The following is a 21,466-nucleotide window of genomic DNA, read 5'->3' as shown; positions in this document are numbered from 1 at the left end:
ACAACAAGATACGATGATCGTTCAAGGGCCTTCACCTTAAAGAAATTACCAAATATGTTCAACAATGTTAACTTATGACATCACTATCGGTGATTGACTTTTACAAAATGACTGTTCCCTGTCAACAGTACGTGGGATTGTACGAGGTGACTTTCGTTGATTCACTGGTCGTACATGTGACATGTAAGTAATCAGAAACATTCTGACAATCTGTTTACTGTTATTGTTGTTATATTTTTATTGAAACCAACGGAAATTGTCAGAAATTCCGATAAATACTGTTGTCGTTGTGCGTGATTTTGCGTCAGTCATGGCGTCACACAAAACGGTAGCGTTGACAATCCTGTTGAAAAGTATCAAATCATAGCGATGTATCTATTTTTAATTCCCTAATTCTTCCTATAATTCTCTTCCAATGCATATTCTGAACGAATAGACGAATGGATAGCTCAAAATAGGGGAAAATGCTACACTGTAAAATATGTATTTTGCTTTGTTTACATTTCAAACCAGTGCAGTTTTTCGTGCACAGCGGTGTTTTCTTACTTATTTTGCTTGATTTGATCTCGGCACTTTGTATTGGTGACAGAGACCATGTGTCATTTGTTTCTAAAATGTATGAGGAATTCAAGGATGTATGTATCGCAGCTGAGTTTGAAATACGCGTAATGTTACAAACGTCTCATTACCGGTACATGTGAAACGTGATTTTGTAAACACTATCTAATATGGCGGAAAGTTCACAGTATACAAAACTGTGAAATGTATCTGCGTGTCTGATGTATTTTGAATTTTATTCGACTTCAATGTGAGGTTTGAAGAGGAGAGACCTATATGTCTCTCTGGAATCCTGCCCCTGGTTAAAAAACAACAAATAACCAAAACCCTATCTACAGCTCTGAATTCATCTGGGAATCTGGTCAGTCGGTAGACGAGAGTGTAAAGAAGGTGTCACCCGCTGGGAAGAAGCTTGATTGAAATGGTGAAATGGGAGAGAGAAAATAAATATCTCGCCAATCAGAAATATTTCTTTTTAAATTTCAGCAGCAATAATATGCAACACATCTCCATTTGTTAATCTATATCGCCCACATGAGGCCTGTGCTGTACTTGCATATGCCGTGAAGCCAGCATTGTGCCGCCCTGTGAATATTACCGATATCGTATTTAGCAGAGAAAACAGCCGGCAGCTTTAGTGTTCAGACCTAAGCCGGAATGCCGTGACGTCATCGACAGTGTGACGTCACTGTCATTGTACATTTGGCGCCACGTCAGCTGGGCGAACCTCGGCTCGGTCTGAGGTCACCGAGTGCAGCGAGATGTAAACAAACAGGTTTTTTGTGTGTTTTTCACGAATAATAACAAACTTATGGCGTAAAACTAACACAGAAATATATGACGACATGCATGAACATATCACGAGGTGCGGTGCTTACATACCAATCACACATCATCTCTATTTACACTCAGTTAACAATTTTCTTACCTGATGATGCGAAGTTCAAAACACAACAAATGACAAAATGTCTGACAAAGTTTTTACAAGTTTTATTCATCTCCAAAAACAACAAACAGTTTCACGTAAATAAAGACATATGTACACACGACGACGTGAACGGCACACCACGTCACTGTCAGGTCTCCCCCACCGTCCACACAAACACGACACTGACGTCACTGAGCGCCGCGGGACACGAGGAGATCCAACACTCGCGTATGTCCCCAGAGTCTCGCCAGGTAGGCCGCCGTCCGCCCGTCGTTGTTCCTGGCGTCGATGTCCACCACGTGCAGAGACAGCACAAACTTCACCGTCTCCATGTGTCCTCCTCCAGCACAGGCGAAGTGAAGGATGTTGTTACCGCCCCCGTCCACCAGTGACATATCGGCCCCTTCACTCACCAGGAGCTCCACCATGTCTCTGTGTCCATTCCATGCTGCCCTCATCACCGGTGTCTCGCTCCCCACTCCCCTACAATTGATGTCGACGCCCAGAGACAGGAGCCGCTTCACCTCCTCCAGGTTCCCGTCCCAGCTGGCCTCATAGAGGTCCTTGCAGTCTGCTGGTGATGGAGTCGCTGTAACACAAAGTAAACTCTGTACACTTCCAGACATCTTCGTCATACATCTACATGGTTCACACCTCAACGTGGTGACACGTGACACGGTACGTCATCAACCACTTCCAACATGGCTGACAACACAAGGATCAAGGGGAAGGACGACAGCTGGTTCATGTAATCAAGGATTATGTAGTCAATGTTTAGAATCATTCTGTTACATCCAGTTGTTGTAACATTATTCTGTGTGTGGCTGGAGAGTGTCAACGTTTGATGGACTGAACTTTATGAGATGATACTGTCAGTACAGTTGCTGTTTGGAAATATTAGATAGATCTTATAAGACATGACATTGGAGTATGTCAGTCTGTTTGTTTGTTGTTTTACGCCGCACTCAGCAGTAGTCCAGCAATAAGATGGCGGAGTCGGATACAGACAGACAGTCCAGTGGTTGACAACATGAGCACCGATCTACACAACTGGAATACGATGACATGCAAGACGCAAGTCAGAACCCCCACGGGTCTATACCCCAGCTTGTTAATTGTTGGAGGGATTAAAGTGTGGGATTTCTACCTGCTGGGTTCTCCCACCTACCCTGTGTAGCAGGCTTTTTTGTGGTCGTCACTGGTGTCCTCGTGGTCCGACTCGGGTCGCTCGAGGCTGAAACACAGAACATGCTGTTTAGAAAACAATACAAACTAAATAAGCATTATACATACAAGATATTCGACAAAGTTTATGTATTTAAAAATTTTGACTGATTAATACAATTTCAAAACCATTCATCTTAGTAGAGGTATAATTATAAGGTAGTCTAGCGACTAACAAATCACTCAAACGACTATCATAAATATACAACACAAAAATTGAGATTGCTGTTCATCTGAGCCGCGCGTCTGTACAGGCTTGTTGGATTGAGTCTTATGGTGGCACTGGCAATACAACTGACTTGTTTCAAATTATTAGAATAATAAGAGACTACATTTATCAGCTTGTTATTGTAGAGACTGTTCATATGAAGGGTTTTGGAGTGAACTTTCAGGCTTATATTTGTTACATGTTGATGTGACCTCGTCTCTTACAAAGTTGGACAGTGACAGTATCTACCACCTGCTGGGTTCTCCCACCTACCATGGGTCGTCACTGTCGTCATCTGTGCAGCCCTTTCTCCGTGACACGGGTCGTTCGAGGCTGAAACACAAAATATGCTGTTCAGTTGGGTTGGGTTTTACAGGTTCTTAGCAATATTCCGGCAATATCTGGGCGGGGAACACTAGACATGGGATTCACATTGTAGCCATGTGGGGGAATCAATCTCGTGAATAGCGAATGCTTTATCCACTAGACTACCCACCACCCCCATATATGCTGTTCAGAAAACTATATATTGCAGGTAAACATTACAACTACTGGCCTAAGAGAAGCTTTTGCCTTTCAACAAATGTATGACTTTCAAATTTATTCACTGATAAACATGATATATAATACATTTGTTGTAGTAGAGGTATTATTGATATACCGTAGCATGGTGACTGACAAATTGTATTTATTGGATTTAGATTGCTGGAAAAACACTCCCTGAATATATATAAACCTAAACTGCACACTGCCTCTGTGCTACCTGCTGAGATATATCTCTTCTCTTGGTTGACGTTGCAGGAACTGAATAGATTGTTATTTTGTTGTCATAATAATATAATCATACACCGTACATCATAAATGAACGTACATTACTACACCAGCGATAGAAATCGTCCTATAGTCCTTGCCAAACATCCCAATATTTCAGATATCATAACGACTAGGCTAGTAAACATATGTCATTTTAAGGCTTTTATATGTTACCATTATGAGGACTAAGGACTAAACATGTTAGTTTATATTGCTGTACACAAGAAAGACCAGATCTCAAATAAACTGAAACACAGAATATGTGCATTTATCATATTGGAACATTACAACATGGTATTACATCAGCTACCTACCTATTAGTATATAAGTCTGACTTCGTTAGTTGAGGGTGGAATTGTTATGACAATGAAACGGTCCCCGCAAGTTTGTGCGTCGTTGCACAATATCAATAACAATAACAAGTTGTTGTTTGAGTATCAATACTGTGAATAGCAAATCTACATAGTACATACAGGTCAAATACTGAACATTGTTTTCTAATTTTCATTGCCTGCTATGTTATTACGGTATATTTAAATTATACTCAGGTATTTGTTGTCAGTGAGAACCAATGCACATCGTTATATATATTTTGACCAGGATATGACGCCCACCAGTGTAATTCTGGAGGAAAATATATTGTTCGTGCATTTCAACGTCTGTGGATACATCGTCAAATAGACAACTGTCTTGATGGTTTCTCTGTGTCCATATTGCTTTTTGCCAATTGATGATAACAGGCTACTAAATGTAGAGTGCTGCGACCTATCGTAAATTATTTGTTGTTCAGAGTGACTTTGCTTGATGTTTTAGTCCCCATCCTCCCCGATACAAACACTCTCTTAACTAGACTCTGAAACTGGTGCATTTTGTGTCGTTTGATGTCTCGGGCTATACAGTATTACAAACGTCGATATATACAACATGCTACAGAATAATATTTCAGTGATGAGCTTTTTATGATGATGCAATAAATGTAAAGATCAACAGGTCTACATGACTCAGCGCGTGTGCAACACAGTGATAATTCAGTGTCAGGAAAATTCTTTGCAACACTGTCATAATTCAGCATTCCGAGCGATGGCGGCAGTACATCCATCACAGATCAGCTTACTAGATTCTATCTGAGGCAGAAACTGTCGCCGGCACTACAAGATGTTTGATACGGTGTTTGGTTGTGTAAAGAAGGAAATAAACACGTACGTGCCCTATTAAGTGATTAAGATTGAAATGCCGATTGCCAGTGTGACAAGCGCCAAATTGTTTTCGCATTTAACGTCCGTTCTAACTTAGTCATAAAATAATGAGAATCATGCACATTTGCCCTTATATATTCTACATTTCCTTGCCATCCTTCAAAAAACTATGTGGGTGCCCTGCAAAAATACATTTATTCCACATAAGATATTCCGGATTAGAAGAACAAAGCTGAGTGTTAAAATAATGAGGCTGATACATTTGGTCCTGGTCTGTAGTGTGGATGTATTTCAGTAGATTTCTGCCATTATATGATGTAGAACAACGTTTTAAAACATATGAGCGAAAAAACATAGCCGACACTATGACTGAACAGATTTAGAAAAAATCTCATATCATCTAGTCTTCAGTCTCAGTTGTAAATAGTTGTTATTAGTTCAGAAGATAAAACTTACAAGCATATTTTTGCAATATACTGATTAAAATAGAACAAGCTTTTCAGTTGAAACGAGGTATGAATGTTTACATCCAGACGTTTGCTCATCCCCGGTGGCAGGCTAAACGAACGTCTGTGTGTAAACATTGTGTGAAGCAAGCACCTGATTCCTTCAAAATGTATTCTGTTGTACATAAATCTTACTATATTTACAATGTCTGTTTCATTTAATATCCTAACAAAATTCTGAACTACGAACTGAAAACTTACCACCGTTTACGTCCTAACACGAGCGACACATCTCACTGCCAGTCAAGAAACGCCTTGACTGGCGAAGGGGCGAGCTATGACATCAGTGTGACGTGTCTGGTTAGGAGCATGGCATAGTTTGGCGCTCGACTGCTTGTGCCGATCATTTTAGGATAATACAGTGTGAAGTGATACTAGATCTACAAGTCTTACTACAGTCTTACCATATTTCGTTTCAGATTGCATGTTGAGGTAACAAATTAAGCCTACTTCATTGCTTAAAGAAATTTACCTCATCATCGTGCTTAAAATATGTCTTTTTTTATTCTAAGATGCTTCGCTAAAAGATCAAAGGCACCGACTATACTTTATCCTGCGACAAAGCGTTGTGTCCGCGTGAAGATCCGGGTCAGAATAGGTCTTGAGCAACCCTTGCTTGGCGTAAAAGGCGACTATGCTTGTCGTAACAAGCGAGGTCGCGTGGTCAGGCTCGTTTACTTGGTTGATGCATGTCATCGATCCCAATTGCTTGGATCGATGTTCATGATATTAATCACTGGATTGTCTGGTCCAGACTCGATTATTTACAGACTGCCGTCAGTTAGCTGGAACATTGCGGCGTTAAACACCAAACCAACCATGCGACAACAGTTACAAAATTGTTCGATTATTCGGGCGTTGGTGCCCTACGAATTAAGTATGTCTTCAGCATGGATTGATGCTCATGACATCAATCACTGTAACGACTCGATCTATTGACTGTAACGACTCGATCTATTGACTGTAACGACTCGATCTATTGACTGTAACGACTCGATCTGTTGACTGTAACGACTCGATCTATTGACTGTAACGACTCGATCTATTGACTGTAACGACTCGATCTATTGACTGTAACGACTCGATCTATTGACTGTAACGATTCGATCTATTGACTGCAAGCCTACTCTTCTCACTTTACCATGGGAACATATTTTTAAACTGGTCGAGCCCGACTTGCCTGGCCCTTGACCTGCATGAGACATCATTCTGGTTTGTTAAGAACCATCAGACCATGAACTCATGTTTGTGTTTTGATCGGAAAATTACCAGAACTACTGACCAGTTCCTTATCATAAGCAAACATAGCATCGAAGCTATCGCGACGGTAGCCACCATTTTGAATGTTGTATTTGTAAAACATGTCGGCCGCTGATGATAGTGATGAAGTGTTGCCTTGTGGCTATTTCATTTCGTATTGCTTATTTACAAAAATTTTACTGAACATGAAATTTGATTGTAGATGAATGCGCCCAGGTATTTAACTCAGACACAGCAATAACACATGTGCATACTTAAGTCCGTTAAGTAGGAACTAAATCTGTCGGTTAAAGAGTCGTTTGTTATCTGACATACTAGTAATTTATCGATAAAGGATCGTCAATAAGGATATCCTGAATGACTATTGTTTCGCGCCGCTTTTAACAGTATTTCGGTTATACCACGGTGTGTCAGCTTGATGTGGGAGGAGGGGGCACGGGTGGCCCAGTCGTCTAAGGCGCCGCGATTCGCTGTGCAGAGTTGCGTCCCTTGGGCACGCCAGAAACCTATGATTGTGGGTTCGAATGTCAGTTCACCCCGATTATGTTTCTAGGTTTGTCAGCACCATACCCGTGCTCGTGGGTTTCACCAAAGTGGTAAACGTCTTAGACCTGCATCACTTCGGGCTTTCCTCCCACATTAAGCTGACACGCCGCGATATAACTGGAATACTGTTAAAAGCGGCGTTAAACCCAACTCACTCACTCACTCATGATGTGGGAGGAAAATACGAAATATTGAAGTGCTGGGATTCGAACTTACGGTTACAGATTTCTTGCACGCCTAGGGGACGCAACTCTGCACGGCGATTTGTGCCGACTAAAACGACTGGGTCAACCGTGTCTGTCTGTCTGTCTGTCCTTTTGTATAAATAAGATAACTATATTTACGGGACTAAATGTTACTCAACTGGACTCTGCTTTGTCTCTTCGTCGGTAAGCCAGCTATACAGGTGTAACTATATGCGTGAGGGAACGGTCGCTATACCTGCTATATACCAATTATCAGAATATTTATCTATATGTACAGGGCGTTAGAAAACCCTTGACAATGGGGTTCTGACAATTCAATCAGGAAGACGAGTTATTTGGGCTACATGGGTGGACCAGGCGCAGCGATTGTGGCTTCGAATCCCTGTTCGTCCCGAAAATGTTTCTACGTTTGTCAGCACCATACCCGTGCTCGTAGGTTTCAGCGAAGTGGTAAACGTCTGAGACCTGCATCACTTCGGGCTTTCCTCCCACATTCAGCTGACACGCCGCGATATAACTGGAATACTGTTTAAAGCGGCGTTAAAACCAACTCACACACCACTTGTGCGGCGGAAGGATATTTGCTGATAAATTTCCGTCTATGACTTGTCACAGATTCTTGTTACTTCACGTGCCTCACCGTGATATCATGTCTACTGTATAGTGTTAGAGGTGTTAATGACGCTTCTCGCAGCCATTAGCAACATGGGGCTGGTGTATCAGGTCTATTGTACAGTGTTAGAAGTGTTAATGACGCTACCCGCCGCAATTAGAAACACAGTGCTTGTTTATCATGTGTACTGTACAGTGCATGTTAGAAGTGGAAATGACGCTTGTCGCTGCAATTATAAACACAGGGCTGATGTATCATGTCCACTGTACAGTGTTAGAAGTGTTAATGACGCCACCCGCCGCCATTATAAACACAGTGCCGTTGTATCATGTCTACTGTACAGTGTTAGAAGTGTTAATGACGCTAACCGCCGCCATTAGAAACACAGGGCTGGAGTATCATGTCTATTAAACAGTGTTAGAAGTGTTAATGACACTACCTGCCGGCATTAGAAACACAGTGCAGGAGTATCATGTCTATTAAACAGTGTTAGAAGTGTGAATGACGCTACCCGCCGCCATTATAAACACAGTGCTGTTGTATCATGTCTACTGTACAGTGTTAGAAGTGTTAATGACGCTAACCGCCGCCATTAGAAACACAGTGCTGGAGTATCATGTCTATTAAACAGTGTTAGAAGTGTTAATGACACTACCCGCCGCCATTATAAACACAGTGCTGTTGTATCATGTCTACTGTACAGTGTTAGAAGTGTTAATGACGCTAACCGCCGCCATTAGAAACACAGGGCTGGAGTATCATGTCTATTAAACAGTGTTAGAAGTGTTAATGACGCTTCCCGCCGACATTAGAAACACAGGGCTGGTGTATCATGTCTATTAAACAGTGTTAGGAGTGTTAATGACGCTTCCCGCCGACATTAGAAACACAGGGCTGGTGTATCATGTCTATTAAACAGTGTTAGGAGTGTTAATGACGCTTCCCGCCGACATTAGAAACACAGGGCTGGTGTATCATGTCTACTGTACAGTGTTAGGAGTGTTAATGACGATTCCCGCCGACATTAGAAACACAGGACTGGTGTATCATGTCCACTGTACAGTGTTAGAAGTGTTAATGACACTACCTGCCGGCATTAGAAACACAGTGCTGGAGTATCATGTCCACTGTACAGTGTTACAAGTGTTAATGATGCTACCCGCCGCCATCAGAAGCACAGACCTGGTGTATCATGTCTACTGTACAGTGATAGAAGTGTTAATAACGCTCCCCGCCGACATTAGAAACACAGGCCTGGTGTATCATGTCCACTGTACAGTGTTAGAAGTGTTAATGACACTACCTGACACCACTAGAAACACAGGGCTGGTGTATCATGTCTACTGTACAGTGTTGGAAGTGTTAATGACACTTCCTGACTGCACTAGAAACACAGGGCTGGTGTATCATGTCTACTGTACAGTGTTGGAAGTGTTAATGACACATCCTGACTGCACTAGAAACACAGGGCTGGTGTATCATGTCTACCGTACGGTTTTGGGAGTGTGAATTACGCTTCCTGACTGCACTAAAAACACAGGGCTGGTGTATCATGACTACTGTACTGTGTTGGGAGTGTGAATGACGCTTCCTGACTGCACCAAAAACACAGGGCCGGTGTATCATGTCTACTGTACAGTGTTAGAAGTGTTAATGACGCTTCCTGACTGCACTAGAAACACAGGGCTGGTGTATCCTTTACTGTACAGTGTTGGAAGTGTTAATGACGCTTCCTGACACCACTAGAAACACAGGGCTGGTGTATTATGTCTACTGTCCAGTGTTGGAAGTGTTAATGACGCTTCCTGACTGCACTAGAAACACAGGGCCGGTGTATCATGTCTACTGTACAGTGTTAAAAGTGTTAATGTCTCTTCCCGTCGCTACTAGAAACACAGGGCTGGTGTATCATGTCTACTGTACAGTGTTGTGAGTGTTAATGACGCTTCCTGACACCACTAGAAACACAGGGCTGGTGTTTCATGTCTACTCTACAGTGTTAGAAGTGTTAATGACGCTTCCTGACACCACTAGAAACACTAAGCTGGTGTATTGTGTCTTCAATGCAGTGTTAGAACAAGTTTTAATTGAGTGTAAATTATTTATAATTGCTTTTGTGTTTGATTATGAAGTATGCTCGTCAAAACAATTTAGGGAACGCTGATATTTTGTAGCACTGTTCATTCGATTCCTTTTAAATTTGGTAAACGGCCTCCTGATCGGCGGCTAGCATACTGATATTGAAGACTACCCTTACTCAAGTGACTTCATGGCCAGAACAAAGAATTTTAATCATACTGGACAACGTTAATTTTCACCAGCACTCATTTTCATGGACATTTTTGTTGTAATCTCCTCCTCACAGCTGCCGTAAGAATGGAGATCGTGCATTTGCTCACTTATCCTCATGAAGCTCGAGCCACACTGTGTTCAACATGCCACAACGTCGACACCTCACGATTGAAGAACGAGCTAGAGCTATTGGGTGGCTAAATGAAAATATTTCTCGAAGGTTAAATGTTAGTCCATCCGTCATTTGCAGATTACGTCAGCGATTCCAACAAACACAGACAGTGCGTGACAGATCAAGGTCAGGACGCCCTCGTGTGACAACAGGAAGAGAAGAACGTTACGTCGTTGTTGAAACATTGAGGAGGAGAGCAGTCACAGCAAACCATCTTCGAAGGCAACTGAGGGCTGCTCCAGGAACAAATGTCAGTGACCAAACCACAAGAAACCGTATGAGGGAAAGACACATCAGGCCCCGACGTCAAGCCGTTAGACCACTTCTTCTTCCGCGTCACGGAGCAGCCAGAGCACGGCAACACCGACAGTGGACAAGACACCAGTGGTCAGCAGTTCTTTTTTCTGAAAAAATCTCGGTTCTCACTGCAGCATAATGACGGTCATGTTCTTGTCTACAGACGGCGTGGGAAACGTTTTGCTGACGTCAACGTCCGTGAACACAATCGTTTTGGTGGTGGTAGTGTCATGTTGTGGGCCGCCTTCTCATTTCATCACAGAACCAATCTGTACGTCATCAACGGGAATTTGAATGCTGTTCGCTACAGGGGTGAGATTCTGAGACCAATGATGAATTTTTGTCTTCACCGAATAGGCCAACAGGCGGTTTTCCAGGATGACAATGCTAGACCTCATCGTGCACGCATAGTCACTGACTTTCTGGGACAAAACAATGTTACTCGCATGGAATGGCCAGCATATTATCCTGATATGGCACCCATTGAGCACGTATGGGATCTGTTAACGAGACGTGTTAGAGAGAGCCACCCTCCACCTCAAGATCTGCGCCAGCTTGCTCAATGGCTGAGTTTGGAGTGGCAACCTATCCCACAGAACACACTACAGACATTAGTGACATCCATGAGGCGTCGTTGTGTTGCATGTGTGGCTGCTAGGGGCGGACACACTCGTTACTGACTTTTCTCTCATGGCCTGGATTTCCACGTAATGAAATGTAGTGGGTTATTTCATGATTCTTTCAGGGCACGGGTGGCCCAGTCGTCTAAGGCGTCGCGATTCGCTGTGCAAAGTTGCGTCCCTTGGCCACGCCAGAAACCTATGATTGTGGGTTCGAATCCCGGTTCGCCCCGATTAAGTTTCTAGGTTTGTCAGCACCATACGTGGGTTTCACCAAAGTGGTAAACGTCTGAGACCTGCATCACTTCGGGCTTTCCTCCCACATGAAGCTGACACGCCGTGATGTAACTGGAATACTGTTAAAAGCGGCGTTCAATCAAACTCACTTACACTCACGTTATGAAATGTAGTGGATTGTTCATGATTCTTTCTTACTGTATACTCGGTCATTATTGAATTTACTATACATGTCTTCATCTTCTGTTCTTTTTTTATTTTAAGTGCAAACATATCTGTGTTCCCTAACTGCTTTTGAGTAGTATAGTTAGCCTAGTATAGAGGTTGCGTATAAATGAAGCAGGATTAGAACGCTCCTGTATATTTTCACCCCGTATAAATGTCGTGTTACTAAAACTTACTAACTTATTTAAGAGACGAGCACCTTTTCTAGTTTTTATCTGAGTCATGCGCTCTTTTCTATATTGTAATGAATATTGCTGGGAGTATTCATACCGACGTTGACCTATGTACCTGGGTATTGGGTGTCCCGTCTTTTGATATTATGATCAGAAGGACGATCAGCTTTGAAAAAAAGACTGCCAGAGACAGACGCTAAACGGTTTCGGAACCAAACCCTAACGCCACAACACACACGAAACCTTGCACACAAATATTCCTCCGTGCACGTGAGCTGCTAAACTCTCTACGCTTGCTGCACTGCAATATTTATGATCAGAGTAGGAATGCGTCGTCTACAATGTTATGAGGTGAGGTGAAATTGGGTTTAACGCCGCGTCCAAGATTATTGCACTTACATAGCGACGTGCATGCGCGCGCGCGCGTGTGTGTGTGTGTGTGTGTGTGTGTGTGTGTGTGTGTGTGTGTGTGGCTGCTTGTACTAGACCGGACTGATGTCGATTTATAGTGCTGGCCCACTGAGATACCATGCCGCAGTTTAACATGAACACCCTACTCAGACACAGTATACTGACCAGTCCTTGTTTTAACCCCTTAATGCCGAGCACCAGACAGGGAAACAACAAGTACCATCTTTTAACGTCTTTTAGTATGACACGGCCGGGGATCGAGCCCCGGACCTTCCGCTCTCCGGGCGGACGTCTACCACTAGACCACGGAGGCGGTCTACAATGTAATGAACGCCTAAGAGTTATTGTCATTCCGGAAACTGGCGGAAGTCAGTGGTGGATAGACGATATGTTCGATATGTTCTGCAGAAAAGTTAAGGATCGACCCCGCACAGGTCGCCCTAGGTCAAGATCAAAAGTTCATCGGGCTGGAAACTAGACTTTAAAAAATTGACTTGTGGACGATCATGCCTCGGGAAGATGATGCTATCTGAACGTGCTACCTTTGTTTGCAACATTGACGCGATGACATCTTTCCAACGAATGAATCATGACTTTCTTTCGCATGAAACAGTATGACAAAATATATGTGTGTGTACGCGCGCGCGTGTGTGTCTGTGTGTGTGTGTGTAGGCGCGCGCGTGTGTGCGTGTGTGTGTGTGTCAGTGTATTTCTTTCTTAGTATTATTGTATATATATCGCATTGGTTTTAGAAAGTGTTGTTGTAGTGTTTTATTTGATTATGTACGGTACCAATTCCCAGCCTGATTGGCCCAAGCTGCCCTTGTTCTGGCCAGTTCTATTGTGTTATGGTGAGGGTCCGGGGTAATCTTTTGTCTTGCCTTTAGAGGTCAAGCTATTCTTGCTGTCCGCTTGGTCAGTTTTATCTTCTATGCTAACAAAAGGACTTTGTAAATCAGTCCACCATGTGTAGCTGCACCATGCAGTCACTGCATGAGACAGACACTGTGACAGACACGACTTTTCACAGCAGCATGTCTCTCTAGTTTTAATACGAAGTTATAAACAATATGTAGGATATAATATTTTTTTAGTACAGCATGTATAGTGTAAACATTAGTTCAGTGTAGGTTATAATTGTGTGATTTGAGTGTATGAATGTAGTTAAAGTCATTGGTATAAATACAGTAATGATTATAAGAACATCATTCATGTTTTCTGATTTGATGTGAAAATGCTATAATACTTTTATGATAAAGGCGACATATATAAGGATTTGTGTCCCAATCTTGTCCGCCATTTTGTTGGCCATGTTTAATTTTCAATACCATGGTACATGTTATGTTTGTGCCATGAGAAATTAATCAATATCATTCATTTTCATGTGTGTTGTTTGTAATTAAAAGTATATCACAACACAGGTAATGCTAGTACATGTATGGCTCAGATAAGGACATATTTATGTAGGTTTATCTATGCCATTCCATTTGAGATTATGTTTAGAATGAAATGATATGGCAGTATTACTGTGTATATAATTGTATGATATGTATACTAAACTATGTAAGTGACGTGTATTTGATCACTTACAGCAGGATCTGCAGTGACAAGCAGTTACAGTAGATTATGCCTAGTATTGTGTGATACGTGCAGTGTTTAGAACTCCATGTATGTTTTACTTATTTGTTGTTCGTTCTGCTACAGGGTGAATATGAATATTGGACTTTATTCAGATCTCAATTTTCTGAGACAGTTTTATGTAGGATAACACTGTTATGTGTCAGTGTATTTTATTGTATTACACATTTATAACACAGAATGTTTAGACACAAGTTAAAGGCAGAAGAAGGCATATCCTTTGTATGTATGTATGTATGTATGTATGTATGTATGTATGTATGTATGTATGTATGTATGTATGTATGTATGTATGTATGTATATATATATATATATACACACATACATACATACACACATATATATATATATATATATATATATATTGTTTGAAATTCAAGACATACACTAATGCTTTTTTCAAAGGAAATAATATATTTCATGCATCTTTCGCGTGGAATATTTAGAGAGAAATCTCTGCTAAAAGTCTCACCTCCTGCAGCACCCGGAAACGAAGGGGGCGATGCTGTGAATGACACCTGCGACAACGACGATGTAGTCAGCGACCTGTCAGTAACATTGACCTCTTTAATATCTTCTCTCACCACACAGCTTGTATTCAGTGTCACCATGTCCTCTGTAAGACCAGTGATTACTTGATTTGAATCATGTAGGTCATCAATGGTCTGATTTAGTTGAATGTTTAAACTCTGAATGTCAGTTTTTAACTTTTGCTGCATTTCCTGCAAGCCCGCCCTGTATGACTGTTCATCATTGGAGCGCGCTTCTATCTCTTCTCTCTTCACACAGCTTGTATTTAGTGTAATTAAATCTTCCTTAAGAACGGTGTTCACAATCTTTGCATCGCGAAGACCAGCTTTCGTCTCATTCAGCTGCAGCTGTAAACTGTGGATGTCTGTGTTCACCTCGCTACGAAGCTTAAAAATACTTTCTTTGTAACTGTCTCTTTCCCTTTCTACACGTCTGAGCTGTTGTGTTACTGCCCGAAGTTGTGTCTTTGTGTAATGAACACTGACTTTCAGTCTGTTAACTAAATCATGAACACGTCCACTCATAATATTCCTAATGTTATACTCTTTCAGGATGCCAGTAATCGCTTGCTCCACTAGAGGCTTTATCAGGGCAGGAATGAACGTGTCAGTCAGTTGATTTTTCAGTGATGACTCCCACCTCTTAAAGTGCTGTTTCATATCAGTCTTAATATTAACAACTCTTCCTTTCCATGCTTGGATAGTTGCGGTCGGGACTCTCACTTGTCCAGTCAAGTCGGTCAAATTGGTATCAGCAAGTGCGTCTCTGACACCACATAAGAACACAAGAATGATGAATACAACGCTTGTTTGTTCCATCATGCAGAGATATGTGCAGTTCGTCGCAGTTACGAGAAGACTGACTTAGTGCTGGATCAACATGGAGCTTAGTCCGAAGTGTTTGACAAAAAGCCAACTCAGGAATGCTCTGACAGAAAATTCTTGTGCGTACATGTGGCACCACAGACACAAATAAGGCAGGGAACTTCATCAGGGTATTGTGTTGCATACCAAGTATGTTGCCACAATAGCCTCGTGTTGAGAGTATTATTACCATTGAAGTAACTTGAAAAATATTAGATTTCTTGTTTACTTTAACTAATCTCGATCCAACCCCTTAACATTAATAATGTGCGTAAATTACTTCTCTTTGTCTCACGTCGCGGAACTTACTTATTACCCATCCCCGACACCACGGTCTGTATGTCCAATGTACAACATATACCTTTGATCCACCCGTAGCAGACACCCGGGTCTCTATGCCACATGCAGTCTCACATATACCTTACTCCTCCAATCCCCCACCCCCCAAAATCCCCCTCCCTCTTTCACCATGGCTAACAATCATTCTGTTTCTAAACGAAGACATTTGGATACAAGTTCGTTTGATAAGGCTAATACATATGTTGATTCCTTGTGATCGAAGTTACAGATCATGAACCAATCAAATTGGTATATCCAGATCTGTTCATGGCCATTGTGGGGAGGTTAAAATGTGACACGTTTGCGCAGTGGAGCTCTTCAGGTGAAATGTGAAGAGACAAAAATCAAGTTTAGTCTGTCAAACGTTTTACCAGAAAGGATAATAAATCAACTACTGTTCAAACGAACACATATTTATTCACTTGCCCGTTGACCTGTTCCCAATTCAATTAAAGCTGGTTATGTCAATATCGGAGTGAAGATGTATGTCCCCAATACACTCCGATGATTTAAATGTAAAAAAACGTGGACATGGTTCGAAAACCTGCACACATCCCCTGGTTTGTCATCGTTATGGTGACAACAATAAAAGTGCAGATTGTCCTCAAGATTTGAAATGTTCAAACTGTGATAGGCAACACATGACCACTTCCAAGTTCTGCCCTGTTTATCAAACAGAAATCAAAATTCTTAAACTAAACAAGAACGAAACATCAGCTTTGTCGTCGCCAGGCAGCTTACTTTTACTGTACATTCTTCTGCTGCTGTAGGCAAATCTGCCACAACCTCTTTATCTGTTCTGTGTCGGACTGAGTTGACATGATCAACCTGTCGTAGCTTCGTCTGTCACGCTGACAATCAATCCGAATCGACATATTCTCCCTTTCAGGCTGATACTGAGACAATTCATATCGAACCAGCAAATGAGTGAGTTTAAAAAAACTAGATTCTATTCATCATCAGAGACTGAGGTTTTGCCTTTGAGCCTTTAGAGCTTCTCTGAGACAAAGCCTGTATGTGGATTCTGGTTGTGTTTTTAATCCTCTATATACAGAATGCTGTAATAAAAAGGTAATCTCTTACTCTACTCATCAATACTCTGCTGCTGTCACATTTAGTCGCCCCATGTTGGAGGTATAGAGAATAAGAAACTATATCTGTGCTGTAAGGAGCATGGCATTGTAGCGCCACACTAACACATCTGTTAGACGAGACATACATGCATAATCGACGTCAGTAATCTGCATGTCAGCTTGACCCGCTTGAACTTTGGGACACTAAGATTTAGGTAATTGCATATTAGTTATTTGTGGAAACATTAATGGGCATCAGAGGTTTCAGGAAAGTATGGATTTCGGCCAAATGACTTCACATTAAATTTAGCCAATGTCAGAGTGACCTGTACGAAACTCGGTAGAGGATGTTGGCAATTTTCATTTGACTTGCGCAACCCCTAACTACTGTAGTTCGAGACACATTTGACATCAACAACAACAAAACTCACTCACTTACTCCTTGCTAAACCCCTAACTACTGCAGTTCGAGACACATTTGACATCAACAACAACAAAACTCACTCACTTACTCCTGGCTCAACCCCTAAATACTGCAGTTCGAGACACATTTGACATCAACAACAACACTCACTCACTTACTCCTGGCTAAACCCCATCTACTGCAGTTCGAGACACATTTCACATCAACAACAACACTCACTTACTCCTGGCTCTACCCCTAACTACTGCAGTTCGAGACACATTTGACATTAAGAACAACACACTCACTTACTCCTGGCTAAACCCCCATAACTGCACACCAACAACAACACAAACTCACTTACTCCTGGCTAAACCCCCAACTACTGCAGTTCGAGACACATTTGACATCATCAACAACTCAAACTCACTTACTCCTAGCTAAACCCCTAACTACTGCAGTTCGAGACACATTTGACATCAACAACAACTCAAACTCACTTACTCCTGGCTAAACCCCTAACTACTGCAGTTCGAGACACATATGACATCAACAACAACACTCACTCACTTACTTCTGGCTCAACCCCCATCTACTGCAGTTCGAGACACATTTCACATCAACAACAACACTCACTTTCTCCTGGCTAAACCCCTAATTACTGCAGTTCGAGACACATTTCACATCAACAACAACTCGCTTTCTCCTGGCTAAACCCCTAATTACTGCAGTTCGAGACACATATGACATCAACAACAACACTCACTCACTAACTCCTGGCTCAACCCCCACCTACTGCAGTTCGAGACACATTTGACATCAACAACAACTCAAACACACTTACTCCTGGCTACACCCCTAACTAATCTAGTATGAGACACATATGACATCAACTACAACACTAACTCACTTACTCCTGGCTAAACCCCCAACTACTGTAGTTCGAGACACATTTGACATCAACAACAACACTCACTCACTTATTCCTGGCTAAACCCCCAACTACTGTAGTTCGAGACACATTTGACATCAACAACAACACTCACTCACTTACTCCTGGCTAAACCCCTAACTACTGCAGTTCGAGACACATTTGACATCAACAACAACACTCACTTACTCCTGGCTAAACCCCTAACTACTGCAGTTCGAGACACATATGACATCAACAACAACACTCACTCACTTACTCCTGGCTACACCCCTAACTAATCTAGTATGAGACACATATGACATCAACAACAACACTCACTCACTCCTGGCTAAACCCCTAACTGCTCTTGTATAAAACACATATGACATCAACAACAACAACACTCACACATTCCTGATTAGACCTCCAACTAGGGGCGGTCAGGTAGCCTAGTGGTTAACATGTTAGCTCGTCACACCGAAGACCCGGGGCCAACATGGGTACAATGTGTGAAGCCCAGTACTGGTGTCTCCTGCCGTGATATTGCTGGAATACTGCTAAAGGATAGCAAAACAACACTCACTCACTCCAACTACTGTTGTTTGAGACACATGAGTTAATCAGCAACAACAGCAATATTCCTTTCAAAAGCCCTTTGACGTCATTACTGGTGAAGCCGATGACTTCTGTAGTATGATACATTAGCACAGGAAAAAACTAGTGATGGGGATATTGTGCTCCTCCAATGTCAAAGAAAACGAGAGCGAGATCAAAACAAGACATTGGAGTAATTGTCGTCGTATACACAGAACAATGACAAAACACTGGAGTAGCTGTCGTCATATGCACAGAACAATTGCAAAACACTGGAGTAGCTGTCGTCATATGCACAGAACAATTGCAAATCATTGGAGTAGCTGTCGTCATATACACTGAACAATGGCAAATCATTGGAGTAGCTGTCGTCATATACACAGAACATTGGCAAATCATTGGAGTAGCTGTCGTCATATACACAGAACATAACAAAACACTGGAGTAGCTATCGTCATATATGCACAGAACAATTGCAAATAATTGGAGTAGCTGTCGTCATATACACTGAACAATGGAGGAGCAGCTCTCTGGACTCCACGCTGGTGAGGTCACCAGACGTAAGTGGGCATACTATTGACTGTCAATTCTGATATAGGTTTAATACTACCATGGTTTAGATTAACGTGTTTCACATAAATTCATACACGACCTCTTGTTTCCTCAGTGAATTATTTGTTTCATGCTTTGATGGTTAGTTCTTATGAACTTTTGTGTCAACACTGGTCATGTCATCCATTGGAATACGAAATCAGTGTTTCTATTTACAGCCCAGGCTGCCACGGTGCTGCACTGCTTGAACGTGTTGCTCATCACCTCACAACACAACAGGTTTTATGCCATTCCATTCTGAAAGCACTTTAACATGAACCACGTATACCACTATGATTGTGTCCACCTAATACCTCTTGTTCCTTGAAAACAATAACAAATGTTTCAGGAAGTCATTGCTGTGAAGGCATATTACTAGCTTTGATTCAATTCATGTTTGTTTTCTATTTTTCTATTACCCTAATATCTAAACTCATGTCATGTTCTCCTTTCCTGATTCTGAAAGTAGCATATGCAATTAGCATATCGTACAGGGTAGAACTTGCAAAGTTCAAACACATTAATAGTGCAGCAGTCGTCTAAGGCGCCGCGATTCGCTGTGCAGAGTTGCGTCCCTTGGACACGCCAGAAACCTGTGATTGTGGGTTCGAATCCCGGTTCGCCCCAATTATGTTTCTAGGTTTGTCAGCACCATACCCTTCATCGTGGGTTTTACCGAAGTGGTAAATGGCTGAGACCTGCATCATTTCGGGCTTTCCTCCCACATTAAGCTGACACGCCGTGATATAACTGGAATACTGTTAAAAGCGGCGTTTAACCCAACTCACTCACTCACTCACTGAAACTGTGCAGTTTGATTAATTAGAATTATACTTAAAGTTACGACACTGGCAATAGAGGTTCATCTTCGTACACAAGCCATAGGCTAGACTTTGTATAGATATCATTACTTGACAATTGGGTACAGCTAACACATCTGACAAAGTCTAGATTTTTTTTCATGATATTAATCGTTGAAAAACTTTTCAAATTTGGTTTAATTCTTCCAAGAAGTGGGCATCACACCTAGTGAGATAAGGGCGGGTTGCGTTAACTCTGACCACAGCCTTGGAATCTGGTGACGGGGACTAGCGCGAGTCTATGTAACCAAAATCTCGCGATTACACTTGCTTCACGCTTACCGACACTTCTCAGTGGCTCCCCGCACACAACACATAGCAGCCTTCCCTTACTTACAGATCGCTATGCGGGAAACGTGGACCCAGTTTCGTGTTTGAAGGAAAACAACTTTTTCGACAGCCTGATCAACTTACGTGTCAGACTACAGCAGTACACTGACAGTGTGTTAAAACGTCAGGGAGGTAACTCTTATAGAGAAGAATGAGTCAAGGTTACATAAAACATGCACACTCACAAAAATACGCGCAGATATGTTGCAAACATTATCATGTGCCAAGAAAACAGTTTTTATACCATTCCATTCTGAACACACTTTAAACATACATCATGTATACCACTATGGTTATGTTAACCTAATACCTATTGTGTCTACTGAGGTGAAATTGGGTTTAACGTCGCGTCCAAGATTATTGCACTTATATAGCGACGTGTATGCACGTGTGTGTCTGTGTGGCTATGCGGCAGCTTGTACTAGTCCGGAATGATGCCGATTTATAGTGCTAGCTCACTGAGATATCATGCTGCAGTTTAACATGAATACCCCACTCAGACACAGTATACTGACTCCGAGCCGACCAGTCCTTGTTCAAGCCCCTTAATGCCGAGCGCCAGACAGGGTAACAACAAGTACAATCTTTTAACGTCTTTTGTTATGACGCGGTCGGGGATCGAATCTCGGAGGCGGTGAAAACAATAGCACATGTTTCAGGTAGTCATTGTTGTGAAAACGAATCACTAGTTTTGCTTTGAATTTCTCTTTTTTTCTGTTTTACTTATTATTACCTACATATTTAAACTCATGCCATGTTCTCATATCCTGATTCTGAAGTTGCAATTCGGTTTACCTTCTGGGATACGTATGTGCGCTTTCTGACAGTACAGGTGCTTACATTGC

General features: G+C 41.9%; 1 protein-coding gene across 12 annotated transcripts in view; it reads right to left on the bottom strand.

The window, feature by feature from the left end:
* Positions 1–21,466, bottom strand: part of LOC124127574 (ankyrin repeat domain-containing protein 50-like) — a 436,330-nt gene that overhangs the window by 399,573 nt on the left and 15,291 nt on the right. The window contains exons 1-4 of one of the 12 annotated variants that reach the window (XM_046484353.2): positions 14,597–15,561; positions 3,192–3,251; positions 2,655–2,720; positions 1,534–2,075 (exon numbers count right to left, since the gene is read on the bottom strand). The exons of 8 other annotated variants lie outside the window; for them this stretch is intronic. In XM_046484353.2, coding sequence (XP_046340309.2) covers positions 1,675–2,075; positions 2,655–2,720; positions 3,192–3,251; positions 14,597–15,476 — 1,407 coding nt within the window. In that variant the 5' untranslated portion in view covers positions 15,477–15,561 and the 3' untranslated portion in view covers positions 1,534–1,674. Of the gene's footprint in view, positions 1–1,533; positions 2,076–2,654; positions 2,721–3,191; positions 3,252–14,596; positions 15,836–21,466 lie in introns of those variants that run through there. 3 more of the 12 variants (XM_048401965.1, XM_046484355.2, XM_048401960.1) reach the window with 3 other exon arrangements.

This window comes from Haliotis rufescens, unplaced genomic scaffold, assembly GCF_023055435.1.
Source record: "Haliotis rufescens isolate VD_foot unplaced genomic scaffold, xgHalRufe1.0.p SCAF_24, whole genome shotgun sequence".
NCBI classification, from domain to species: Eukaryota; Metazoa; Mollusca; class Gastropoda; order Lepetellida; family Haliotidae; genus Haliotis; species Haliotis rufescens.
Note: the sequence above shows the minus strand (reverse complement) of the source record. Positions and strands in the feature narration are given on the sequence as shown.